This window comes from Lagenorhynchus albirostris, chromosome 2 (genome assembly GCF_949774975.1).
Source record: "Lagenorhynchus albirostris chromosome 2, mLagAlb1.1, whole genome shotgun sequence".
NCBI lineage: Eukaryota > Metazoa > Chordata > Mammalia > Artiodactyla > Delphinidae > Lagenorhynchus > Lagenorhynchus albirostris.
This window is the reverse complement of record NC_083096.1, coordinates 35869171-35895659: the sequence shown is the minus strand read 5'-3', so window position 1 is coordinate 35895659 and position 26489 is coordinate 35869171. Positions and strand designations below refer to the sequence as shown.

General features: G+C 39.3%; 1 protein-coding gene across 2 annotated transcripts in view; it reads right to left on the bottom strand.

Moving 5' to 3' along the window:
• The window catches only part of CR2 (complement C3d receptor 2), a 34540-nt gene extending 9605 nt beyond the window's left edge, over window positions 1-24935 (bottom strand). Inside the window, exons 1-23 of one of the 2 annotated variants that reach the window (XM_060130341.1) lie at window positions 24821-24878; window positions 18406-18585; window positions 16954-17053; window positions 16441-16526; window positions 15473-15871; window positions 13386-13562; window positions 13201-13303; window positions 12479-12564; window positions 10920-11309; window positions 9329-9517; window positions 9144-9243; window positions 8834-8916; window positions 7906-8313; window positions 7129-7305; window positions 6959-7049; window positions 6590-6666; window positions 5273-5677; window positions 4710-4886; window positions 4548-4635; window positions 4109-4191; window positions 2856-3248; window positions 1631-1816; window positions 347-535 (exon numbers count right to left, since the gene is read on the bottom strand). In XM_060130341.1, coding sequence (XP_059986324.1) covers window positions 347-535; window positions 1631-1816; window positions 2856-3248; window positions 4109-4191; window positions 4548-4635; window positions 4710-4886; window positions 5273-5677; window positions 6590-6666; window positions 6959-7049; window positions 7129-7305; window positions 7906-8313; window positions 8834-8916; window positions 9144-9243; window positions 9329-9517; window positions 10920-11309; window positions 12479-12564; window positions 13201-13303; window positions 13386-13562; window positions 15473-15871; window positions 16441-16526; window positions 16954-17053; window positions 18406-18585; window positions 24821-24878 — 4225 coding nt within the window. Of the gene's footprint in view, window positions 1-346; window positions 536-1630; window positions 1817-2855; window positions 3249-4108; window positions 4192-4547; window positions 4636-4709; window positions 4887-5272; window positions 5678-6589; window positions 6667-6958; window positions 7050-7128; window positions 7306-7905; window positions 8314-8833; window positions 8917-9143; window positions 9244-9328; window positions 9518-10919; window positions 11310-12478; window positions 12565-13200; window positions 13304-13385; window positions 13563-15472; window positions 15872-16440; window positions 16527-16953; window positions 17054-18405; window positions 18586-24820 lie in introns of both variants that reach the window. The other variant, XM_060130338.1, reaches the window with a different exon arrangement.
• Between the last annotated feature and the right edge of the window lie 1554 nt (window positions 24936-26489).

The window sequence follows — 26489 nt, the reverse complement described above, 5'->3', positions numbered from 1 at the left end:
GCCATTTTATATAAGGGACTTGAGCATCTGCAGATTTTGGTATCCAAGGGGGTCCTGGAACCAATCCCCCTGAGGATACCAAAGGACAACTCTATAAGGTTGTTAGTTTTGCACCTTTTAAGTTAGCGCTCTTCTCTCTTTATTTTCTTTCTTTCCTTCTCCCATTCTTAGAAAGTCTCACTTTTACTACAATAGACCACCGACTTCAAATTCGTCTGTTACTATACCACTGGTCACAGACCTATGTCAATTTAAAACCCAGGAGTCCCTAACATTGAGGGATACTGCTCACTCTCTTCTTTCCAGTGAAACAAGTAGGAGCTGCAGTGAAGCCCTTTGCACTTACTTGGGGATTTGCAAACAGCCAGGGGAGGGTTCCATCCGTGATCTTCCTGACACTGGCTCTGGGGACTGCCTTCTAGGGTATATCCATCTTCACATTCTAAAGTGATGACAGCTCCATACTGATACATTTTTCCAGGCTCCAGACCACTCTGGATTCCATTTATATGCTCTGGGAAGCTACAGTTCACCTCTGAAATTAAAGAAATCTAGTTGAAGCTGAGTCATATTTTGACATTTTACCAAGAACGTAGATACTGCCCTTAATGGAAAGGTTTATGGAACCAATTTAGTTTATTCTCAGTTAGTAAAACTTCACTGAAATAACACAAAATGATGTCCTAGGCATAGCCTTTTAGTGTCAGCCATCTACCTCAGGAACGTCCAGGTAATCATACTAGATTACTTTCCTTCTTTGTGCTTTAGTTTCTAAACCAATAATGTTGAGTAAATTTTATGGATTCTTAGAGAAATGATGAGGGCTGAATGGGTAACATTAAGACTTCTGAATTTCTGTTTCATCAACTTTGACTCTTATTCTCCAATTCTTCTTACATGTAAATGCTTCCTCATTTCTTCTTTCATCTTTTCAGTGTAGGGGCCAATAGTGTGAGATTTTGGATTTGAACCTGACTCTAGGATTTTCTAGCTGTGGGACTTTGTGTAAGTTACAAATCTCTCCATTCTACTGGGACCTCATCTATAATACAGGGATAATGGCACCAATCACTGATATGGTTCTCAGGAGGATTAAATGAGATAATGCATGCAAAGTGCTGTGCACAGAATCTGGCATATGGTAAGAAGTCTCAACTAATATTCAGTATTAATTCATTACTCATATTTCATATGCACTGCTAATGAAAATGACATTCTGAAACTTTTATAAAAATATACCCAAATCCGATCACCACTTAGAGGAAACATATTCAAAAGATAACTTTACTTTTTATGAGTATTTTGTCAAATGCACACTTACCATAACTGTAACCACAGTGTAAATTCAATCTGTACTTTAGTTGTTTGATTTACATAAAGACTTCAACTTTCCATATTTAAATGACTACATAAGTGATAGCTCAGATAGAGCCTCAGCCACTTTTCTTATTTTGCAGTATTTAGATGATTTCATCTATTAATCCAATTAAATTAATCCAATTAAATGCATTTAATTAAATGATCCAATTAATGCATTTATTTGGCTACTTTAAGTTGAAAGTACCTAACTGAATATATCTATTTGGGAAAAATTTTATTTAAAAAATAAGAAAACAAATAAACAACACACCTTTGCAATAAGGGACAGGTCCGTTCCAGGTTCCCTCATGTGTGCAAAGAAGGACTGCCTCTCCTACAAGCAGGTAGCCTCGGTTGCAGCTATACAGGATTGACATTCCGGGAGAAAATCGAGCTATGTCTCCACCGGTATGATTTCCGTGGGGGATCTTAAACGGACGTTGACATCCTAAGAAAGCTTAGACACCAATTTAAAAAGATCTTTAATTTAGTACAGAGGAACGCATAGCCAGCAAATGGGTGATAGAGATACAGAAAGAAGGCAGGCAACAAGCCAAATAGTCAGTATCCAAAAGTATTCATTTAGCCCAAACCAAACAGTACAGGACAGAGATTTGCATTTCCTACCTATATCATATATGATCTGAAGACAAATGTCAAATGTAAGATAATGAAACATCAGTGGTTACAGCCCACAATTGTAGTCTATCAGAGAATAGTAATCTTTTCTTTTCTCTTTAAATGGTAAAAAGGCTGTAGTCAAGTGTCACACCCTCAAATATCTACAGGAGACAGGAAGTGAAGCCACCAGATATGGTAAGTCACAGAGCACCTGTCCTTCTAAAAATGGCAGCCACTGCCCAATTCAAGATAATGGTACCTTGCAGGAAAGCAGAGGGGGCCCTCACTGTATCACAGGTTCACTGTTTGCCTTGGATGGTGGAGATGGGTTTCATTTAAAATAATACTGTGCTAGCCAAAGAAAACAGTTTTGAACTAAGTTCTTGGTCGCCAGGTGGCAGCCTCTGTTGTAGATAGCCACTGATAGGAATAAAACTACCGATAATAACTAAAATTACAAGACAATTCAGTGAGTTTTAAGGCCAGCTCCATTCTCCAGAATACTCAAAGATCCCTTTCTGGCTGGTATCACAGCCTTAAATATCAAATTATCAAGCAATATTACTGCCAAACATTTGCCCAAAATGGTATGTGCATTTTCCCCATTCTAAAGTAATAAAAATAATAAACTTGGGAGACTCCATCAGTTTCAAAGTTAACCATTATCCTTTCATGCACCTTTTTTCAACAAGCTTAGAAAGAAAAGGGAAAAAAAGAATGGGCTGAGAAGATAAGGCAAGGCAGGTATTTTGTAAATAATATGACTGCCTTAGCTTTTACTTGCTTTTCTTTAGGCGGCATGGCAAGTGCAGGTTCAAAACCCTTTTTCTTTATTCTGTGCAACATCCCATATTTTAGTCCTGAAAATATCTTACCCTTTTTGATACAAGTTGGTACACCTGGCACCCATTTGTTGTCAGTATGACACCTAATCAAGTGACTCCCATTCATGATGAAGCCAGGATCACAGGCAACATGTACTATGTCATTGTGGGAATATGAAGAACGAGTTTTATTCAGCTTGTATCCATGTGTGACTTCTGGATTAGGGCAGTGAGTCACAGGAGGAGATTTTATGCACTGTGGGGGAGGTCCACGCCAAGATCCACGTCCTTCAGAATCACTTATGCACCGTATACTTTTCTCTCCCAGAAGATAGAATCCTTGGTCACATTCATAAGAGACTTCATTTCCATACAGAAAGTGTTCTGCCATTACACCCCTGTGCCTCCCATTGTTAATCACTGGTGGAGGTTGACAGTGGATAACTGCAGAAGAGATTAGGAAATTCTACTTCAGCTAGTACACCATGGTGGACAGTCTTCAATCAGATACTATAAAACTAAATAATAAAACTATGCAACTGCATGTAGTGCACGTAGCTATTAAGTTATTTAAATTTTAGATGCTAGATTATGCTTTCTTTTAAAAAGCTTTATTAAATTTTTGACTACATGAATAACACATACTCATTCCAAAAAAAGTTCAGAAAATACAGTAAAGTATTAAGAAAGGAATAAATACAGCTATGTTCTCATGAAATAGAGAAATAGTCTATATTTGTTATTTTTAAAATTTTGAGCAATTAGCAGGTATATGGCAAATACAGTCATTCCTCAGTATCCACAGGGGATTGGTTCCAGAATCCCCCATCAATACCAAATTCTGAGGATGCTCAAGCCCCTTATATAAAATAGCATAGTGTTTGCATATAACCTACGCACAACCTCCCATATACTTTAAATCATCTCTAGATGACTTATAATACCTAATACAATGTAAACACTGTGTAAATAGTTGTAAATAAAATATAAATGCTAGGTAAATAGTAGCCAGAACATAGCAAATTCAAGTTTAGCTTTTGGAAGCTTTCAGGATAAAAAAAAATATTTTTGATCTGCAGTCGACTGACTCCATGGATATGAAACCTGCAGATACAGAGGGCCAACTGTACTCATTTCCTACTTGACAATTTTGTTTCCCAATGCTAGTACCATACAAACACTAAAACATGTTTCTTATGTACACTGAGCTAGAACACATCGACTGTTAAGGTATAGATTAGTTCTGTAGTGACCTGTTCTCTTTAACACCCTACAACCCACTGACAACTTTTTTTTTAACTTACCTTTACAAAGTAGAATCTTTTGGAACCAAACCCTATTCCTATCATCTTGACATTTCCGATAAGCATGTCCAGTCAACCGGTACCTAGAGAGAGATTATAATACGTTTTCTCTTCCTAAAAATCACATCTCTGAAACCTAGCCTCCTCAAACCACTAATACAGAAGCACTTCTAAATAAGAAATCTGGCAGAAAGGAGTCAAAACTCCTGGCCCTTCAAGTAAGCAAACTACTTTAGACTTAAGAGTTACTCCCAGCAAAGCCATTTCCATGTCAAGAAAGGACTGAAAAGTCAGAGATGCTACTTAGGCCTTTGGAACCTCACAATCTCTGTTAGTGTGACAACGAGGAACCTCTAGAGGGAGTCATCAAGACAAACTGAGGCTAGAATTAATGCACAAAGCAAGGTGGACACCCTTTCTGAGAATGAATCATACTTACCCATCTTGGCAGGACATATTAACTGGTACCACAGGTGAACCAACTGGAACCTCTTGAAGACCTTCTTTCAAAGGTTGGCATGGTGCTTCTAGAGGAGCAAAGTTGGAATTACTTATACATGCCTGATATAAAAGAGAAAGACAACTCAGGAACTGAAAGTACCTTCACACCGAGGGGCAGAAGGACTCCAATTTCCTGAAGGCATACAGTGAATGGATCTGTTTCCCACAAGCAAGTAGCCAGGATCACAGGTGTAGTCTACAGTCATCCCAGAGACAAAGAGGACCCTATTTCCACCTGTATGCCGACCATGGTAGAGCTCAGAAGGTGGCTGACAGCCTAAAGAAAAAACTTCCCACATAAATACCAACAAAAACTCAAGAACACTACGTATACAACGTTTGACAATAGACAGTCTGAAACTTTTAAGCCAAAGATCATCAAGCTCTTATTCATTACTGAATGCTTTCTGCTCTTTTGAAGGAACCTGGAACCTTAAAAAAGATCCTCTCAATTATCTACCCTGACTGTATCCCAGATCCAAGGGAGCATTTGCATAAAGAATATATACAACAACACACATAGACTGTTTTGTTACAGAATGGAAGAAATGGGAAAGTAATCTGTGCCCCCTTGCTTTTTTCCATAACTCTAGCTTTGGGTGGGAGATAACAAACAAGAATAAACAAGTAAATACCTCATTTTCCTCTCCACTGAGTTTTTACCTTTTTCACAAACTGGTATTTCAGGATCCCAGGTGTTATTGGCTTTGCAACGAACCTGACTGCTGCCCTTCAAAGTGAATCCATTATTACACTTGAATATCACACTGTCATTGTAGAAATATGGGGCTTCCTTGCTAGATATCTTGTATCCATTTGCAATGTGGACATGTGAGCACTGAACAGCAGGGAGGGAAAGTTTACAGACAGGAGCGGGGCCACTCCAGATGCCCGTCTCTTGATCGTTACTTGTACAACGGATGGTGCTCTCCCCAATGAGGTTGAACTTCACTCCTCTCTCTGGCCCGGGGTTACATGTGTAAGTGACTGTGGTACCATATAGGACATCTGAGGAACTCCCTGTGTGTACTCCATTGTAGATAACAGGGGGTGGTGGGCAGGTGATATCTGGAGAGATGAAAAGTTACTGTACAATTCTGTTCCAGTATTAAACACCAAAGAAGAGAAATGAGGCTGGTATGAATCTTTTGTTATCAGGTTTCTTGAAGGATATGGGTGAGATGTGATGATATGCATTCTATCAAAGCTCATTATGACGCAAAATTCAGTTTAAAAGATTTCATAGGAAAGATTTTTGTAATGTGTTAAAAGTGAAGATGTAGATCAATATCATATTGTGAGGCAGTAAAGTCTGATAGCAAATTATTAATTAAGAAAAGAATTCTTTTTTTAATAACCAGCAGGTCAATAAAAGGCACGGGGGATAGAATTAAACTTTTTTGAGATGGTACATTTTTTTGCTGTGGTGATATGACAGGCTAGCCAAGAATATTTATTGTTGATTGAACATCTACTTTTTGACAGGCAATTGTCTCATCTGCAAAGGAGGGATAGTACCATTTAATTATAATAAATTTGAGGTCTGCAGTCTGATGCTACTGTTACAGATAAGAGGCTAGAGTTCAGAGAAGTTACATAAATTGCCCCCGGTCAATAAGCAGCAGAAATAGAACCTGACTTCAGATCCCACACCAGTTCCCTTTCTCTCCACTAAACTACAGTGTACCCAAAATTAAGGATGGTGGCTCACATACTCATTGACCTCACTACTCTTATTCTCCCATATCACAAAAGAGAATCAGTAACTAAATGCATTTAAATTAAGTGATTGCTAGGCTTTGAAGTAAAAGAAAGCAAAACTGTGCAACTATAACTGTTGACACAGTGAATAGAATGGAATCTAATATTCTTAATCCCATAACATGCCTAAAACAGAAATCTCACAGGATTCTAGACTCTCTGTTATTCATATTTATAGATCTCACATTATTCAAGATCCTTTGTTATTTTTCTACTCACCTTTACAGAGACGAATCTCCATAAACCAAGGAATTGTGCCTTGGCACTGCTGATAAACACTCTCGCTTAGCCGGTACCTAGGGACAAAGAGTCATGACATTTTGCCATCTGGTGACCACTAACCTAAGCAAGAGCTATTGGCTCAATAGCAGACACATTACTTTCGGTACAGGAATCAATAGGAACAAAAACGTAGCCAGCAGCAGCACGACCCACTCATTGCACAGCATGGTTTCCGTTAATGGAAACATAGTGATCAACACTTCCATGAACACGTGACAGGGGGGTCTTTGAGATAAACTCCTACACAGAGCTTGCAGTGTAACTGATAAACCAGACCTAGTTCAGACTGAGACAGTCCTCACTCACCCTTCATCACAAGAAGAGTTGACATCTAGTCTAATAAGTTGGTTCTTGGGTTTTTTAAAGACTTGCTTTCCTATAGGTTCACATTCTGCCACTAAGAAAAGAGAGGAGGATGAGAAATCAACTCAAGGCAATCTCAAAACCAAAAAACATCGACATTCAAAGCCTGGAACCTTTGCATGTGGGGGCAGTGGGTATCCACACTCCCTCAGAGGTACAATGTATGGATTCTTCTCCCACCAGCACATAGCCAGGGTCGCAGCTATATTTTATGGATGTTCCAGGGTCAAAGCGAATCATGTGTCTATCTTCCTTTTGCCCATGGAGGATTTTAGGAGGAGCTTGACAATCTAAAAGAAAGACAGAGAATTTTTCTTATGTAAACAATGATAGAAAGAAACTGAGCCACAGAAAGTGACATTTATGCTACAATTCCACTCTGGTGGCAGTTGTACAGTACAGAAGTAATCTTGTAGCCCAATTTTGGGTAATTTTAGACCAGTGGTTGTCAATTTTTTTTCTGCATTTAGGCAGCTGCAGATTTTTTTTTTTCCATTCCCACTGGGTGCTCCAATTCCTCTGTTGTACAAGGAATCATCTTGTACATTTCTAATGGGAGATTCTGACCTATCTGTAGGGTTATTTTGCTGAAGTCAAAATCACTTTTCTTTTAAGAAATCACTGTTAAGACAAACATTTTTCCCAGTTGTTTCCCCTTTAAAGAAATAGGCAACTTAGTGGTCCCTAATGATTTTTTCCCCCAAGGATAATCCTACAAAATGAATGAGAGACAGTGTTTAAAAAGCCTTCTTTATAATTTATCTTCACTATATTTTGTAAAATTGAGGGGACTGGAAGTTGGAAAAGGCCCTGCTGAAGTCCATAACCCCTTCTCTAACGCTTCAGAAGGATGAATCAGTGGCACCTGTTCCGAGCATTGGAATACCCACCCTTTTCACAGACTGGTACCGATGGTTCCCATGTGCCTTGGGCATTACATCGGATTCCCTTGCTGCCCTTCATGGTGAAGCCAAATACGCAAGCAAATACCACAGTGTCATTATAGGAATATTGATCTTTCTGCCCGGATGATATTTGGCCTCTTAGGATCTGGGGAGGTGGACACCGAACCTCAGAAACAGAAAGTTCACAGCGTGGGGCAGGGCCGCTCCAGGTCCCAGTCTTCTGACTATCAGTGGTACAACGGATAGTTCTCTCCCCAGTGAGAATGAAGTTCACTCCTTGCTCTGGGCCCCGGTCACAGGTGTAAGTGACTGTGCTTCCATACCGAACATTCATTGAAGAGCTGCCCGTATGTCTTCCATTGAGAATAGGAGGAGGTGGTGGGCAAAGAATTTCTAGGAAATTACAGAGAGAGATGACAAGATTCCGACTGTACTACAAACAAAGAATGTCTCGGGTGTTGCTACATGCCACTCTCACATCCTGGGTTCAGGGACAGTAATATTGGAATCTGTAATGAATCTGTCAAAGCGGCTATAGCAATATAATTCAGAAAGTATGATTTAAAACTTTATTCCTGAATATATCTACTTTGCTGATCCTTTGATTTCTTTTACCAAGTATATAATCTCCTTTATGTGCATGGCCTGGCTGGCAATTGTACATAGTTTTCAGAGAAAGAAAAGCTTAGAAACCCTGTTTTACTTGAGTAAGCAAAGAACAAAGAGGTAATTCAAGGATGTTTCAGTGAAGAACATATCCCTTAAAGATCTAAAGATCTCTGGGGGAGATCTTTGCTCTATAAGATCCTATATAGTAAGAAATGCATGAAAACTTTCAGTTAAGCTGAGAATGTGGTGTCCTGTTGAACCTCTGGCCAAGGAACTAGTTGCAAACCACAGTCACTTAACCTACCTTCACATACTGGAAATTTGGTCCAAAAAGTATGCTGTCCAACAATTACACACTGGCTAGAAGGTTGGCCTTGTAATCGATACCTGGAGACAAAGGGAGGTCATTCAGAACTATTAGGCAGAACAAAACCCTCTATTTAAAATCCAAGTTCACTTAATTTGTGGGCACCAACTCCTTTTATTGGCATTATCTCTCACAACCTTAAGCTGCCCATAGACCGTCACAGAGAAACCTTCTGCAGGTTTCACAGTACACACCATGCACACATAAGTCAAATGAATTAAATCTCATAGGCCCTCTAGACACTCACCCTTCACTACAGAAAAAGTTCACAGTTGCACCAACCCGAAGACTTGTGGGCCTCTTTAACTGCCCATTGAGAAATGGTCCTGGAGGCTTACACTCTGCCTCTAAGAAAACAAGCCAGAGATGAGCAAAGTGTGGCAAGTAACATAGTAGCCCAAATTCTTAACATTGATTGTAAATTTAGGGTACCTTTACATGTGGGAGCGACAGCACTCCAGTCTCCCGAAGACAAACAGCGAATGGTCTTTTCTCCAAGAAGCAAGTAACCAGGTTCACAGCTGTAGGTCACAGACAATCCCGGGGCAAAGGAATCAACGCTCTCCCCTGTGTGATACCCATTGGCGATTGTGGGAAGTGATGGACACTCCAGGGAGATATCTTTACACACACACATTAGGAAAAATGTCATCAGATAGCTCCTTCACAGTCTGTATTTTGACTTAGTACATACATCCAAATAAATGATACATGGTCTATGCTAAGCAGTCGTCATTAATTTTCAACTCAGTCTTTTAAAGATCAAACAGGTATGGTTTAATTATATCCATTTTATACCACAAATAGTACATTATTTTTTATTTTTAGTTACACTTTATGAATCACATTTGCAGCGTGAAAAACTTCAATTACCAAAAAAAAAGTCCATTTTCACTCATACTCTCATTCTACCCTTAAGCCTATTTTCTGCTCCAAAAGTAGCATGTTGTTATTTATGGGGTTATCCTGCCAGATACTAGTAATATAGTGTTTCTGGATCCTATATGTGATATATCTATACACATATTTTGGGTGTGTATGTATACTCAATACATATTATTCTAGGCCCTGCTTTATTTGCTTAATAATCTATATCTTTCCATGTCAATATATATAGGCCTATCTAAATCTTTATAATCTTTAATCCTATCTATAATCTTTAATTGTTTTGCATGGTCACCCCACTTGAGACTATCTTCAGATTTTCCCTCCCTCCAAGACTATATATCTGTTTACAGACAGATAAAACCATATTTTTCTAATAATAATTTTTCAACCCTTTAATCAATTTAGAATTTATCAATATTGTTCTTTATTAAGAAAATAAATACCTTATTTTGATGGTATAATTTTTGTCAAATATTGCCGGTTCCCATAATTACATAACTGAAATTCAGATTTAGAGTTCAGCAGCAACATAAACCACACCAAATAATAAGGAAAGGAAGAGCTTACAGTAGTTCTTATTTTCAAAGTTACTTGATTTGAAATGTTATGGCTTAGGACATGAGTTTGAAAAATAGTGGATCACTCAGAAAGTATTTATAGAGGCCAAAGAGAACAGCACATCATTTCTGCCAGACTATACTAACAGCTTTTATAGATCAATTTTAAATCTATTCATTGTGTTTTTGCTATTAGAGCCCACATTTCTTCTCATTTTAACAATAACCCAGATATGCAGTTGAAAACTGTAAAACCCAATTCCCGCAGTCCAAACAAACTCTGGCCCCCATCCTTGTGGGACTTATTCCATTCAATTATTAGGTGTGTTTAGTTAGATTTTTCCATTACAGTTTAAAATTCTTTGCTCTACTGATGTTTGTTGAATGAACATTTACATCCCTCTACAACCAAGAAAAAGCCAGGAAACTGTAATTTTCACCCTTTCCGTTGTTTCCTCCCTCCACCCTTACCATTCATACATCCACACTGTTCTTCCTTCAGAATGATACCAAACTTAATCTGCACAGAAATGCGAGGCTCCAAGCTCCTGAATCAGTTTTATTTTCATTCTACTCACCACTCTCACAGGTTGGTAGTGGTGTTGGTCCCCATGTTTTATTTGCTTGGCACCAAACAGTTTTGTTTCCTTTCATGGTGAAGTTGGCATTACAGGTAAATGTCACAGAATCACCATGTCTGTATGGTGGTCTAGACATTTTATTTCTGTATCCACCTGGTACTATGGGCTCAGAGCAAATAGAATTTTTATTGTAATATTCACAGATAGGAGCAGCTTTATCCCAGATTCCATTTACATTGTCTTTAGTTATACAAAAAAGAATACTTTCTCCAATGAGGCGGAAGGCACTCGAGCAGCTGTACCTCACCACAGCGTTAACAGCTATGGGACTAGGATGATAACTATTCCGCCCATTTTTGATACGAGGAGGAGGGTCACAAAAAATCCCTGCAAAGTAGAAAAGAAAATATGTGGTCATACTGATCATGACAATAAGATTCAAATTTAGATAAAAGTCCAAATATAGGTCATGTCACTTTTTCAGAAATAGACTTAGAAATTTGTATAATTTATTTCTTACTCATAGTCCCTGCCTGTCCCCAAGTTCCTAAATTCTTACCTTTCTCTTGATCCTCAGCAAACAAAGCAATATAGGACTATAAGCCATCTTGACCAAACAATAACAATGAAACAGAACTTATTAAATAGTTCTGTGTCCAATCAACTTTAATAATGAAACAAAAGGCAAACAGTACATGAAAATAATATGTTAATGACATACTAATCACACGTGGAGAGGCACATGGACTAATGAAATCTGGGCTCATTAGACCTGGTTTCAAATCCCCACAGTCATTCAATAGCTGTGTGACCTTAGGCAAGTCTCACCCTCTTTAAGCCTCAGTTTCCTAGTCTAGTATAATTCAATGTTGTAATGAGAATCCAGTGACATAAAACTACCTGAAAGGGGCAAGTACAGTACCTGGAACATACTAATTGTGCAGTGCCTGTTTCAAACACACAGCTGGTGCTATAAGTAATGAGACCACATTCTGTCCCGTTACAAAAGATACTGCAGCCTCACTGCAAGTCATTTGTCATCCTTTGATGCTGGTCCCAGTTGAAAGACCCACAGGAAGTGATCAGAGGTTTGGAATAGTGACCTCATACCTTTTATTTATTTGTCCTAATAGGCATGAAGAATATAAATTGTTTATAGTTGTGTTGGTATATGCACACCTTTCCTGAGTGAGTCTTAGAATAAAGGAAAAATTGCCAACCTCCAAAACTTCTGGTTGATTTCCATTTAGCTCCAAGAATTGCTCATCAGATGAGGAAATGGCATAAGAAGACACAGCCAAACCATTTCAGCACATCAGTGTTATTCATTTTCAGTAGGGGTAACTTTCGAGAGCCTTTATCCTTATACACATAGAATACTCAATACCATATGTAGTCAACTGAATAAATTTAGCTTTGTTCTGCATTCTAGAACATACAGAAAAGTGGCATATATATGTTCATATTGATAAGATTTTATAATTGATAAATGCATGAGAATACACCAAAAATCAAGAGGCACGATCCATACTCGATTATTTTTGCTTTCTACTCACGTTCACAGACAGGAAACTTATTATTCCAGAGTACTCTCATTCCTTCTGAGACACACTGACTAGAAGATTGGCCATTTAACCGGTACCTTAAACAATAAGGGGCAGCAAATCATCACCAGAACAAAACAATTCTCGGTTGCATGGAATTCATCACTTCTCTCAAGTATATGGTATTAATGGCCTCTATTTTTATAAGCATTTCTGGCTTAAGGAAAATGTCTAAGATTGTGAATCAGCCAAGCTATGTGAGGACTTCAGACCAGCTAAAAACACAGAGAAAACAGTCCTAATGATCTGTTCTTTTCTTGAATTCTCTCTTTCCTCTTTGGCATCCAAATATCAAGATTTTCTTGACCATTAGAAGAGCATAACCTCAGTTCCTAGTAAAGAAAACATCAAAGACTTTGTTCCCTAATCTCACTTCAAAGAGCTCCTCTTACTGAACCCCCAACATCTATTCAGACTCCATAATAGAAGCCTTAACTTCGGAGCCCAAACTTTGCTTTTGCACATGATGAAAGGATAATTCTCAGCTTTGGCTGGCCATGCACAATATACACATTTGGAGAAAATCAATGGAATTTGCTTAATAACAGAATTCTTAATCATAAAGGGTAAAGAAAAGGAGAGAAAAGAATTTTAACTACCTTTAAAGGTCACACTTTGCAATGCTTAGCTATGGATCATAGGCCCCAAGTCAGGCCCCATCACCTTGCACTCACCCCTTATCACAAACAAATGCAACCTCTGCCCCAAGCTGGAGATTAGGAGGAGCTACCACATGACCGTTGAGAAGTTGGTCTGGAATGGCATCACATGATTTCGCTAGGAAAAAAGAGACAAGGCTGGCACATGAAGAGTCAGGAAACAGCTAAGTTTCCTTGAGATGGAATAGACCTTTAGGCACCTTCACAGTTGGGGGCTGGATGCCTCCAGGTTCCCAAGGAGGTACACTGCATAGGGTTAGTTCCAATGAGAGTATAGCCAGGCTCACAGCTGTAGGACACTTCCTGTCCAACTGCAAAGAATTCCTCATCCAATCTGTTATAATTACCGTGGTAGATATGTGGAGGTGGTAGACACCCTGAGAAAAGAACAGGACCAGAGTCCTTTTATTTCTGAAATAAGAACTTTCTTCTCTACAACCTAAGCCAACTTGAGGTTGGCAGGAGTTGGATGAAGGTGGTCATGTCAATTCTCCAAAGTATAAGGCAGACACTATTTTGGGTGAGGTGCAGTGGGGCTAACATGTGTTACATATTTTAGACACGATCAACCTTGCATCTATCTTCCTTCTGTACCTTGATCTATGCCAGGAAACATTATTCCCATTCATCATTTTCCCATTTCATTTAAATGGATATACTCTCATTAATGTTGTAGCCAAGGGAATCAAACTATTATAATGCATTTTTACCACCAAAAATCTCCTCTTTCTTCCTGCTTCCCAAACCACTGATGAAGTTTCTGAGCCTTATGGGAGGCGCTCCCAATGTTGCCAGGTTTTTAGTAAGTCAGGCACTTCTCAATAAGAGTAGGGGAGAAAGGGGGAATGGGGGAAGTGACTTGATCTTAACTCTAGCCTTATTCCATAAAGGCTACATTTTTCAATAGGAGAATGTATAATACCTATAGTAATTTGAATCAAATTCTGATCAGCCCATTTCCCCCACTGGCCTGGCCAATAGGATTGAGAGTTTATTTTATCCTCATTTAAATAAAATCTAATCACATATGATTTTTTTAACGTCTGCATTGGAGTATAATTGCTTTACAATGGTGTGTTAGTTTCTGCTTTATAACAAAGTGAATCAGTTATACATATACATATATCCCCATATCTCTTCCCTCTTGCATCTCCCTCCCTCCCACCCTCCCTATCCCACCCCTCTAGGTGGTCACAAAGCACTGAGCTGATCTCCCTGTGCTATGTGGCTGCCTCCCACTACCTATCTATTTTACGTTTGGTAGTGTATATATGTCCATGCCACTCTCTCACTTTGTCCCAGCTTACCCTTCCCCCTCCCTGTATCCTCAAGTCCATTCTCTAGTAGGTCTACATCTTTATTCCCGTCTTGCCCCTAGGTTCTTCATGATCTTTTTTTTTTTTTAGATTCCATATATATGTGTTAGCATATGGTATTTGTTTTTCTCTTTCTGACTTACTTCATTCTGTATGATAGACTCTATGTCCATCCACCTCACTACAAATAACTCAATTTCGTTTCTTTTTATGGCTGGGTAATATTCCATTATATATATGTGCCACATCTTCTTTATCCATTCATCTGTTGTTGGACACTTAGGTTGCTTCTGTCTCCTGGCTATTGTAAATAGTGCTGCAATGAACATTTTGGTACATGACTCTTTTTGAATTATGGTTTTCTCAGGGTATGTGCCCAGTAGTGGGAATGCTGGGTCGTATGGTAGTTCTATTTTTAGTTTTTTGAGGAACCTCCATACTGTTCTCCATAGTGGCTGTATCAATTTACATTCCCACCAACAGTGCAAGAGGGTTCCCTTTTCTCCACACCCTCTCCAGCATTTATTGTTTGTAGATTTCTTGATGATGGCCATTCTGACGGGTGTGAGATGATATTTCATTGTAGTTTTTATTTGCATTTCTCTAGTGATTAATGATGTTGAGCATTCTTTCATGTGTTTGTTGGCAATCTCATGTGTTTGTTGGCAATCACATATGATTTTAATCATATTAAAATCTCTGATCATTAGCTCTGGTACTACCTGCATTTTTTTTAAATGTCTTCTAATTTCCCCTACATTAATGCATATCTAGCACTGTCCCAGAATATAGTAAATTTCCCAACTCTTCAACATTTAGATACTACTTTCAAAGTTTACTTTTAAATTCTTTAACCAGGATACCCAACTACATACACTGTCTTTATCCTCCTCTTCTCATAGATACCATGTATCTATTCCTCCCAAAGTCTCAATTTATTTCTATGTCCCCAAAGTTTCAGCCCAACTCACCCTTGAAGCACCTTGGCAGTGGAGGGTTCCATTTGCTGTTTGGTTGGCACCATACTGTGTTGCTGCCTTTCATGGTAAAGCCGGGCTTACACTTAAACATCACAGAATCATTTAAGGAAAATGAGCGTCTAAATCCAGATTCCATAATTCCATTTTCAACTTCTGGAATTGGGCATTTGACTACAGGAATACACCGAGGGGGAGGGCTGTTCCAGATGCCAATTCGATTGTCTTTGCTGGTGCAATATATTGACTTTTCACCCACGAGGTCAAACAGCTTTTTCCCATTCTGTCCAACATGGCACTTATAAGTAACCACCATTCCATAGTAAAAGTCCTCGCTACTGCTGCTGTAAAAGCCTCCATTGGAGATGGCTGGGGGTGACTCACAAGGAATAGCTTGGGGAGGATGGGGTACATAGGAAAAGAGAGAAGGCATTTAAATATTATACCTTCTGGGAATTTTGTCTTAACTCTTGCAAACCAAACTTCCACTTAGCCTACAATTAACCCCTATTATTGAAATTCTGTATCCTCATCTCAAAGATGGTTCTAAATGGGAAGTAGCAAGGTAGGAAGATACACAGAACTGGCCTGATAAAAACCCACAAAAATCTGATCTGGTCACCAGTCCTGAACCCCAAAGTACAGATAAACTGTTATAAAAAGGCACCTAGGTTGGCGAACGTTTTGCATGGATTAAAGTTGGCAGTGTGTAATCTTGTGGCATATTTTAGATTTGAGCACTTATTCACTATGAGATAATGTATCATCAAAAGACAATAAGCAAAGGAATGTGTAATGGGATTGGGGGCATGGAAGAAGATAAACCACAGATCTGTGTTCAGAACTACTCAAGCCAAGTGTAACCCACCTGGGTACTTATTTTGATGTGTAGATGCCCACTTTCTCTTTGGAAGGGGACAAGAGGAATTACCTAGGTGCAATAAAGGGAAAATTCTACTCACATTCACAAAAAGGCATTTCCTTATCCCAGGTTACAATATTGTCTGAGATAATACATGTGGCAGAGGAGTCACCAATGAGTTGATATCTAAAGACAAAGAGATGAGTGATCATCTCCCAGCTGGACATTTTAGGAAAGCTTAGTTCTTTTCCCACTGAAAGAATGGCAAAGAATAGAATATCATATATGACAAATAATGGTGACAGATTAAGGACTCATACAAAAGATTCAAAAACCTAAAGACAAATGAAACTTGACCTCCTGGTCAGTAACACTGAAGATTTAAAATTGGAAGAAGAATAGCCCAAATCTTTTTCTCTTCTAGGGATCCTCTCTACTAGGTAATCCTGAAGAGTTGCCTCTGGAGCAGATCAGAGAGGTGATTCTCTTTTTACTTATCTATGGTTAAGGGTGGGTGGCAATTACTCAGCTCTCTTTTGGAAGATGGGTGATTTCGGGTTGAAACTAGTGTTCTAATATCCATGTACTCTGGAGATGTCTCCTGGCGACTCACCCTTTATCACAAGAATATGTAATTGTTGACCCAAACACGATACCCCTGGGTGCAAGGACAGAGCCATGGAGGAGTTCTCTAGGACTCACACATGATTTACCTATAAGGGAGAACAAGACAAAACAGGATTTGGGACTGGGATTTGGGGGATGTTTTGTGTTTTACATTAAATTCCAACCTGACTGGACTTGCTGAGTAGTCTACTTATATTTATTCAAAGAAATTTGGGGCATTTACAAAACTTCTGTCTTCCAAAGGATCAGTCAACACCATAACACTATTTGTTTAATGCATGTAGTCTATGTTTCTGAGCATGGATGCAAACATTATTTGTAGTCAGCCATAATTTATAATCTCTATTTCCCCTTTTTATATTCTGTCAGTTGATGGCAACATCTACCAAGTCCTATGGCTTAAAACAAAAAAAACTCACAGTCATCATTTCCTATCTGTAACTCATTTTCTCTACCCCCTGTCCTTAATTCAATAGATCACCAAGTTTTCATGACTGGATTCCAGAAATCTCTCTCCAAGCCAACTATTTTGCCACCACTATAATCTCTCATTGGATCATCGAGTAATAAAATTTACCTTTCTAATGCTGGTCGCCATTGGTCCAGCACATCTTCTATGCTGCTGCACACATTATCTTTCAGAAGTACAAATGTGGTCACGCCACTCCCCACTTTCAAAAACTTACAATGATTACCATTGTTTATTGGAAAAGAATGCATGGCCCACCACACTTAAACTCCAATACACTTAATCAACTACTATTCCTCATCATGCACCTTATATTCTAACCACTCTGAATTTTTCTGTTTTCCAGAGACATCATATTCTTCCATACCTTTATGCGTTGGCATATGCTGTTTCCTCTGTCTGTAATGCCTAGATTTCTCTATCCTTCTAGATAGTACTTATTATTTACTTCTCTATGATATCATAAAATTTTATCTCTATAAATAAAAGAAATTACACCATAGTACAGTATTTGTTTAAAAATCAGTCTTTACAAATAACATAGGACTTCCTCAATGACAGAGACTAGCAGATTAATTTTTATATCTCTTCCAAGCCCCACCATCTAGCCTAACGCTTCATACCCAGTGGTTACTCAAAAATATTTCTTGAATTGAGTTGGGTGAAAACTAACATGAGGTGAAACTAATATTCCTTGTATACTAACTTCTAAGATCACTGTAACACAGTGCAGAGACCATAGAACAAGGTCATGAAGATTATAGGATAAACAGGGTTGGCCAGCTGTGCGACTTAACCCCAATACCTGATACTTAATACCCTTAGGAGTAAAAGAAAACATGGAGAACCTAGGAGCCCTTTTCATTTGAGATTACTTACTAACTTTCTCATCTTTTATCTTGAAAATAATAGGTTAGCCCATAGAGACATGCTATAGACCCAAAGATTCTTCTATTACTGATTACTCACGTTTACAGACTGGCTGAGCATCTGACCACTTGGAGGTTTCTAGGCAGGTGATAAAGAATGACCTCTTGACATACCCAGGAAGACATTCATATTGCCAAGTTGTCCCAACAGCAAACTCAGACTGATCACTCTGAATTTTAGGCTTAGCAAAAGGATACCTTGGCAGGAACTTACACTGACCTAGAGACAAAGACCACAGGAATATCAAAACTAAGAGAGACTAAAATCTCTATTCGGCTTGTTTTGTCACCAGTTACAATGACAACTTTGATCTTTAGACAGTAAACCCAAGATGTCAATATTTTCTGGGTCAAAGAAGATATTGCGGTATGAATGCATATTGAATGCAAGAGAAATAAGCTCGGGAGTTCAAAGGCATTTTAGGATAGACTTCAGAAGAAGAGCTGGAGAAAATCATTTTTTAGTAAAATTCCATAAAGGCCCTGGAGTTGTTCTATCTTCTTACAACCTCATAAATAAAAACTAAAACCTTATAAGTAAAAATTTTTCTGGAAAAGCACAGGAAACAAGTATATCAGACCTTGAAAGCTCATCACATGTATGATCCTCTAAAATTACTTTAATGAATTAACATTACTATCTTAGTCATTAAACCTTTAGGTCCTAGCAAGAAGAAAATAGGGTTGTTTTTTATTCTTTATTATTTTATTCCATTAACCTAGTAGAGTAATATACCCCCAAAAGAGTTAATACTTCCTGATGGGTACCAGATAAAAGGAGCCAGTTTTTTCAAGACACTTCTCTGTGACTTAAAATAATTATGATGATGATGATGAAGATGAAACAAATCTTATTCTAGGAGTTGGGTAAGAAACTGTAACACCCAGATACTTGAGGATGTACCTGGAAAAGAATTTTTCTAGGTATGAAAGAGAGTTCAAGTTTCAACTCCAGAATGGTGGTATATTTGAATATCAAATTTATAAATCTCCTTTTTCAAACAAATCTGAAACTGATACAGGTGCAAGTCAAAGAACAAACATGGACTAACTGACACAAAGGTAAACACAGAACTCCCAAAGTTGTGGCCAGACCCAGCCTTTTTGTGGCCCAACACTTCTGTTGGAGAAGTCATATGGACAGGATCTAAGAATAGCCATTACTGTTGGGACCCAGATCCCACTGTAGGTCTCCTATTTCTTTCCTCAACTCCTTTGGTTTCCTCCATTAACACCTACAAATGTTTCCAAATGCATACTTTCTCAAAACAGCAAGACTCTATAGGGAAAGTCAGGGTTTGACCTCAATGAAGACCAACTTCACGACCCTGCCATTATTTGTACTAATTCACCCTAATCAAATGATTTAACCTGTAATTATCCAATGTGAATAAGAACAATCCTAAATAATTTTCCACAATCTGAAAACCAATTTGGGTTTACAAGATTTAATCAATAGTGATGACATGGACCGAGAAGTAACCAAGATCTTGAAGCAAAAAAAGTAGAAGGTGAAAGGAGATAAGAATCATACTTTCTGGATGAGAAACAATGGGAAATTTTCATCTTCAATGAGACTTAGGGACATCTCTCCCTCGGGGGACACCAGCTCTTATTAGTAATGATATTGCCAAAATTCCAGGTCACAGGACAGAATTTCCAGCAATCATGTTCTCTTCCATATCAGAAAAGGGAAAGTTAGCCTATGAACCATTAAGTAACATTAATTTTCTTAAGAGTCATTGGACCCTCTTCACATCTTTTTAAAATCAGGAGTAAACATCAGTGTAGATCATGACTGGATCTAAAATAGAATATAGTGACAAAACATTGACATACACATCCCTTGAACCATGTTAAAAGTAACTAGGCAAAGGACTTTCTAGAGAACAGAAATACATTTAACTCTTTATTTGTGTCTAAGGGGATTTACCTGGACTGGCTTAGAAATCCATTTGAAATGAATGAAGAACAAATATACAAGATGATCAAAATAACCCTGAAATTTAGGTCAGATAGCAGGTAGGAGGAAATATTATTATTGATAATGAGAATTATTATGATCAGATAACATAACACTGGGTTTCCTGTCTATCTGATCATTTTTGAATGTTGGGTGTGCATATGAACCAAGATACTGTCTTAAGCACAGAATATGCATCAGTGAACATTAGACACAAGGCTCTCACATTCATGGAATTTATATTCCAATAGAGGGAGAGGGACCATAAATAAATACCAATAAATAAATAGATGGTAGGTAAAGGAAATAAACAGGGTGATGTAACAAAATGTAATGCATTGGAAAAAGGAGGGGACAGGATGGCATATGACTTCAGTTATGATGGTTAAAGAAGGCTTATGAAGAGGAGACATTTGAGTTATGACTGAAGGATAAGAAGGTGCCAGACAGGTAAAGTGCTGGGTAAAAGCATTTTAGGCAGAAGCCTAACAGCAGGGATGGATTTACTATGCTTTAGGGATAAACGGAAAGCAAGTGTGGCTGGAACTTAGTGATCAGAGTGAAATGGAATCGAGTTAAAAAGCCCAGAAGGTAGGATTGCACAGGGCTTCTTAGCCCACAGGAGGATGTCCCCATCTTATTCTGGGTAGGAGACACTGGAGAGTTCAAGCAAGAGAGTCACATGGCCTGATTTAACTTTTTAAAGATATAGTCTGGGGGCTTCCCTGGTGGCGCAATGGTTGAGAGTCCGCCTGCCGATGCAGGGGACACGGGTTCGTTCCCCGGTCCGGGAAGATCTCACATGCCACGGAGCGAGCCATGGCCGCTGAGCCCGTGCGCCCGGAGCCTGTGCTCCGCAGTGGGAGAGGCCACAGCAGCGAGAGGCCCACGTACTGCAAAAAATAAATAAATAAAATAAAAATAAATATATATAGTCTGGCAATTGGATGGAGAATGGACTGGACTTTTACTTTCAGAAGTAGGGAGTGCAGTCTGGAAGCTATTATAGTAGCTTAGACCAAAATAATGAAGCTTGAGCACAAGGAGACAGTGAGAAATGGGTGACTCTGTTGTACTTAAATGTGGGGCTAAGGGAATGGGAGGATTCAGTAATGACTTTTAGGCTTTTGACTTGAGCGACTTGGTTGATGGTAATACCATGTACTGAGATTCATCAGGCAATAAAGACAGATAAAGGTCTTGATCTCATAGAACTTGTATACCAGTGAGGGAACAAGCAAGTAAATGAATAAGAAGGTTTTATATGATGATAGGTGCTCTGTGGAAAATAAAACATGGTTATGTGATAGAGAGTGACCTGGGGAATAGACTACTTCAGGTAAGAGTCAGAGCGTCACAGAAAAGTGTCAGTGGAGCTGAGATCTGAATGTTGAGGAGACAGGTAAGGGATGACCCATAGAAGAGCATTTTAAGAGAGGAACACCTAGTGCATAGCTAAACAAACATGACTCCACTTAAGGAATAGAAAGAAGGCCAGTGTGGCTGGAGAAGAATCAGTGAGGGAGGAGTACAGAGAACTTCAGAGAAGCAGAGGCCTGGAGTTGAGGTTAAGGAGCATGGATTTTGTCCTAATGTGATGGGTAGCCCTTGGCAGGTTTTAACCAGAGGAGAGAAAAAGATCTGATCTCAGATGGAGGTAGATGATTGGAAAATAAGGGAATTCCTACTTGATGATTTAATTTTCTTAGTGTTGGTTAAGGTGAGGCAGTCAGTCAAGGCAAGAGTGAAATTTAAGAGCACAGGAAATTTGAATTGGCTTATGCAAATAGATAAAAGGAGAAAAATGAAAACACTCTGAGAAGGAAATTTGCTCTTTAAGACACTTGCTTCAGAATTTTCCAGAGTGCTTGTTAAATCTCAGCTTCCTGGGCCACCCCCACCCCAAACATATGAATCTCTGGAAGGTGAGATGGAACCCAGAAACCTGTATTTTTAAAAGCCTCCACGATTCCTCAAAAAATTAACAACAGAACTACCATACGATCCAGCAATTCCACTTCTGGGGATATATACAAAGGAAATGAAAACACTAACTTGAAAAGGTAACTACACCCCCATGTTCACAGTGGCATTATTTACAAATGGAAACATAGCCAACTCATGGAAACAGCCTAGGTGTCCATCAATAGATGAATGGATAAAGAAGTTGTGGATGAATATATACAATGGAATATCATTCAGCCATTAAGAAAACAAGGGAATCCTACCACTTGCAACCACATGGATGGACCTTGGAAGCATTATACTAAGTGAAATAGTGAAATAAGTCACACAGAGACATACATATAATGTATGATCTCACTTTTATGTGGAATCTAAAAACAAAAAGACAAAGTTTGGAAAAAAGATCAGATTTGTGGTTATTGGAGGCAGGGAGTGGGAGGAGAGAGAATTGGAGGAAGATGGTCAAAAAGTTCAAACTTCCAGTTATAAGAAAAATAAATACTAGTGATGCAATGTCCAACACGATGATTATAGTTAACATGGTTTTATGATACATAGGAAAATTGTTAATAGAGTAGATCCTAAGAGTTCTCATCACAAGGAGAAAATTTTTCTTTTCTTTTTATTGTATCTATATGAGATGATGGATGTTAACTAAACTTACTATGGTAATCATTCCACAATATATGTAAATCAAACCATCATGCAAAAGTCAGGAGGGGGCGTGGGTATAGCATGAGCAAAGGACTTTGGGGTGTCAGTCAGGCAAGAAGATGAGCAGCGCATTTGTGATAGGAAGCAGTGGGGAATCAGGAGGGGCATGCTTAGGTGAGAGCCAATTACCAAAGGACTGAAAGGCTGAAGACAGATTTTTTTTTTTTTAATTCCAAAGGCAGTAGGAAGCCCTTTTAGATTTTTGAGCAAGGGAGTGGAATAATGAAAAAAAATGTTTTTAAATTTTAGTTTTCACCATTGGAAAAGTTAAAGACGGGTATCAGAATTACCTGTAAGAGAGGAGGTTGTTACAAAGGTAATCATAATGAATATGGTTAGAATATTGGTGTAAGAATAAGACAAACAACAGAAGCACATTAGCTGTGACAGTCGACAGAAAGGTAGACCTGATCTTTCGTGCATCTGGAGTTACATGACCGAAAGGGTGGTCCTGCTCTGGTACTGGAAGGGGATGCTCTGGCATCCTTGTAGGGTACAATGAATTGACAGGACTGGAAAAGAAGTTATTTTCAATTGATAGCATCCTCTCTGAAATTTAGAAAAAGGAATGGAATTCTGGTAAGAAGTCAGGTCGGGAACTGTGACACACGGAGGTGTTAGAGAATGCTGTGAAAGTGTTTGTTCAAAGAGTTAACATACAGGAGAGAGAGAGATGAAGATAATGGTTTGGGGAAATGTTCAGTTAAGGGTCAGGATAAAGTTGAATGTCAGGAAGCAGACAAAGTGAACTGTAATAGAACAAACGTATGCACTGTCCCTTAACAAGCTGGGCGTGGTCAAGCTTAAATGCTGACTCCATCAAAACAGGTCCAGACAGTCGTCTTATTACTGGCATCTAGTAGTGACATCCAACATCTAACTTTCATTTGCCTAATTTCATCTGATATTCAGGGCAGCCAAGTAAGGGTAGGGCTGCTTATCTCTAGTTTCATTTTACCGATGAAGAAACTGAGGCGAGGGAGCAAAATGACTTGCCAAAAGTCACACAGTATTGAGGTCTGTATACAGTAAACTTCTTAATAAACTGGGAATCCAATGTACTCTGAAAATTATTAAAAAGTTATACCTATCTTATCACTTAGAGACTCCAATCTTTAAAAATTACAATACTTCTTTAAAATTAAGCCAGTCTGAAGGAAGAAAATTATAATAAACATTTAATGACACCTTCTGGAGCTCTTACCATTACAGAAGGTAAATAACACAAAGAACTGCAGTTTTTATTCACGTATCAACTTTTCTAAATAACTCCAGATGTTCGTCGTTTAGACCCACGCCTGGGGATCAGACATTATTCTTATTCTGGGAAGGCAGCAGGAGGCTGTGCTGCTTTTACCAGGCAGGAGGGAGTTCAGTGTGCACAGAAACTCCCGCGCCTAGCGGAGCATGCAACAGATTCGCATGCACTCAGCACGAGTAGGCTTCGGATACGTGTCCGGGCGTTAGAGCTCAAAGACCTCCAGACCCAGAGCGCTGAGCACCTGCTGAGTCCCGGGGGCGGGGAGCCCGGAGGGCAGAGAGCCGGCACGCCACACCACAAGCCACACTGGGCAGATCACATAGTGCAGATCACATAGTGCGTCTCTGATGCAGCCTGCAATTCTAGTGGTCCCAGCCCAGGAGGAGCGAGCGGGGACGTTCAGGACCAAGAGATCTCGGGGTCCCCCAAAGCGAGCGAGGCATGCAAGACTTCCCCGCCTTCTAACTTTTGCCTGTCTCCTTTGCATCGCGGCACAGAGTCCGTCCCAGCCCCAGACGCGTCCCTACCTCCGTGCTCCCATTCCCAGCTCACCGAGGACCCCTGGCACGGCGAAAGCCAAGAAAACCCAGAGCGGACCCGAGGCGCCCATGCCAAGGCTGCAGCCCCAGCGGCTGGATGCGTCTGAGACCCGCAGGCCTCCCGCAGCTCCGGGATGACAGGGCTGGAGAAGGGGGCAGCTGCAAGCAGGGGAAGGTGGGCCCTTAAATAGTGTCTGGCACCACGTGCTAGCTTGAGCGCGCACCTGCTGGCTGCTGGGGGCGGGACCACGCGGTGAGGGCTGCAGAGCGGGCGAGGGGTTGGCCGGGGGCGGGCGGGCAGAAGAACTCTGATTCAGTCTTTGGCTCAGACTCTACTCGTCAGTGCAGTGGCTTTCCAACGTTTTTGACCACGCCACCCAGTGCATCCACTTTTGTCTCTCTGGAGAACTGAAACAAAATAGTACTGGCTTTACTAATGTACAACGCTCGCTTCCATTCTATTCTATTCTGTTCTATTCTATTATCAACGCCTTTCCTTTCCACTCCTCCCCTTTCCTCCCATTCCCTCCCTTCCCCTTCACTCCCCTCCCCCTCTCTCTTGAAAATTCTGGTTTGGATTCGCTAAATTCATTTCAAAAGTTATTAATGTTTCCAACCCTCCGTTTGAAAACCGTTTATTTACAAAGGAAACTTAGGAACAGCAACCAGCTCTGCTGTTCTTTTCTTTTTCTTTTGAAGTAATTACTACAGAAAAGTTGCAAAAATAATACAAAGAATCCCTATACACCCATCACTCGATTCTCCAAATGTTAACATTTTACTGTATTTTCTTTATCATTCTCCATCTCTATTTCTAGATAAATAGCTATAGTATAGTTATATATATAGAGAGATCTAGATATATACACATATAATTTATATGTGTACATAAGTATAATTATATAATTTTTTACTTTGGAACTCTTCGAGATGAGTTACAAGCATGATACCCCTCTTCTAAATACTTTAGTATGTATTTCCTAAAAACAAGAGCATAGTCTTACACAATTTCAGTACAATGATCAAAAAGAGGAAATTAACATATTACATAAGGGACAGATTGTACAGATTTCTCCAATCATCTAATATTCCTTATTATAGCAAACACGTGCGGGCGGGCGGGTGCCCGCACGTGCACACACACGAACACACACCCCCCCTTTTATTCTGGTCCAGGATCATTCTAGGATCATGCATTGCACTTGATTGTCTTTTTTCTCATTTAATCTGGTAAAGATCCTAAGTCTTTTCTGTTTTCCTGACCTTGACATTTTTGAAGAGTACACAGCAATTATTTTTGTAGAATGACTTTTAAATCAGTTATCTATTGCATAGGAACAAATTACCCTAAACTTATTAATTTAAAGCAAGAATAAACATGTATTATCTCACACAGTTTCTGGGTGTCAGGAATTTAAAAGAAGCTAAGCAAGGTGGTTCTGGCTTGGGATCTTTCAGGAGGTTGCAGTGCAGACATTGGCCAGAATTACAGTCATCTGAAAGTTTGACTGACACTGGAGGATCCAAGTCTAAGATGACTCACTGTCATGGTTGTGGACTGGAGGCCGGATATCCTCACCAGGAGGACCTTGCCCTAGGACTATTTGAGTGTCTTGTGACATGGCAGCTGGCTTCCTGTAGAACAAGAGAGAAAGGCAGAAGCCTCAGTGTCATTTAAAACC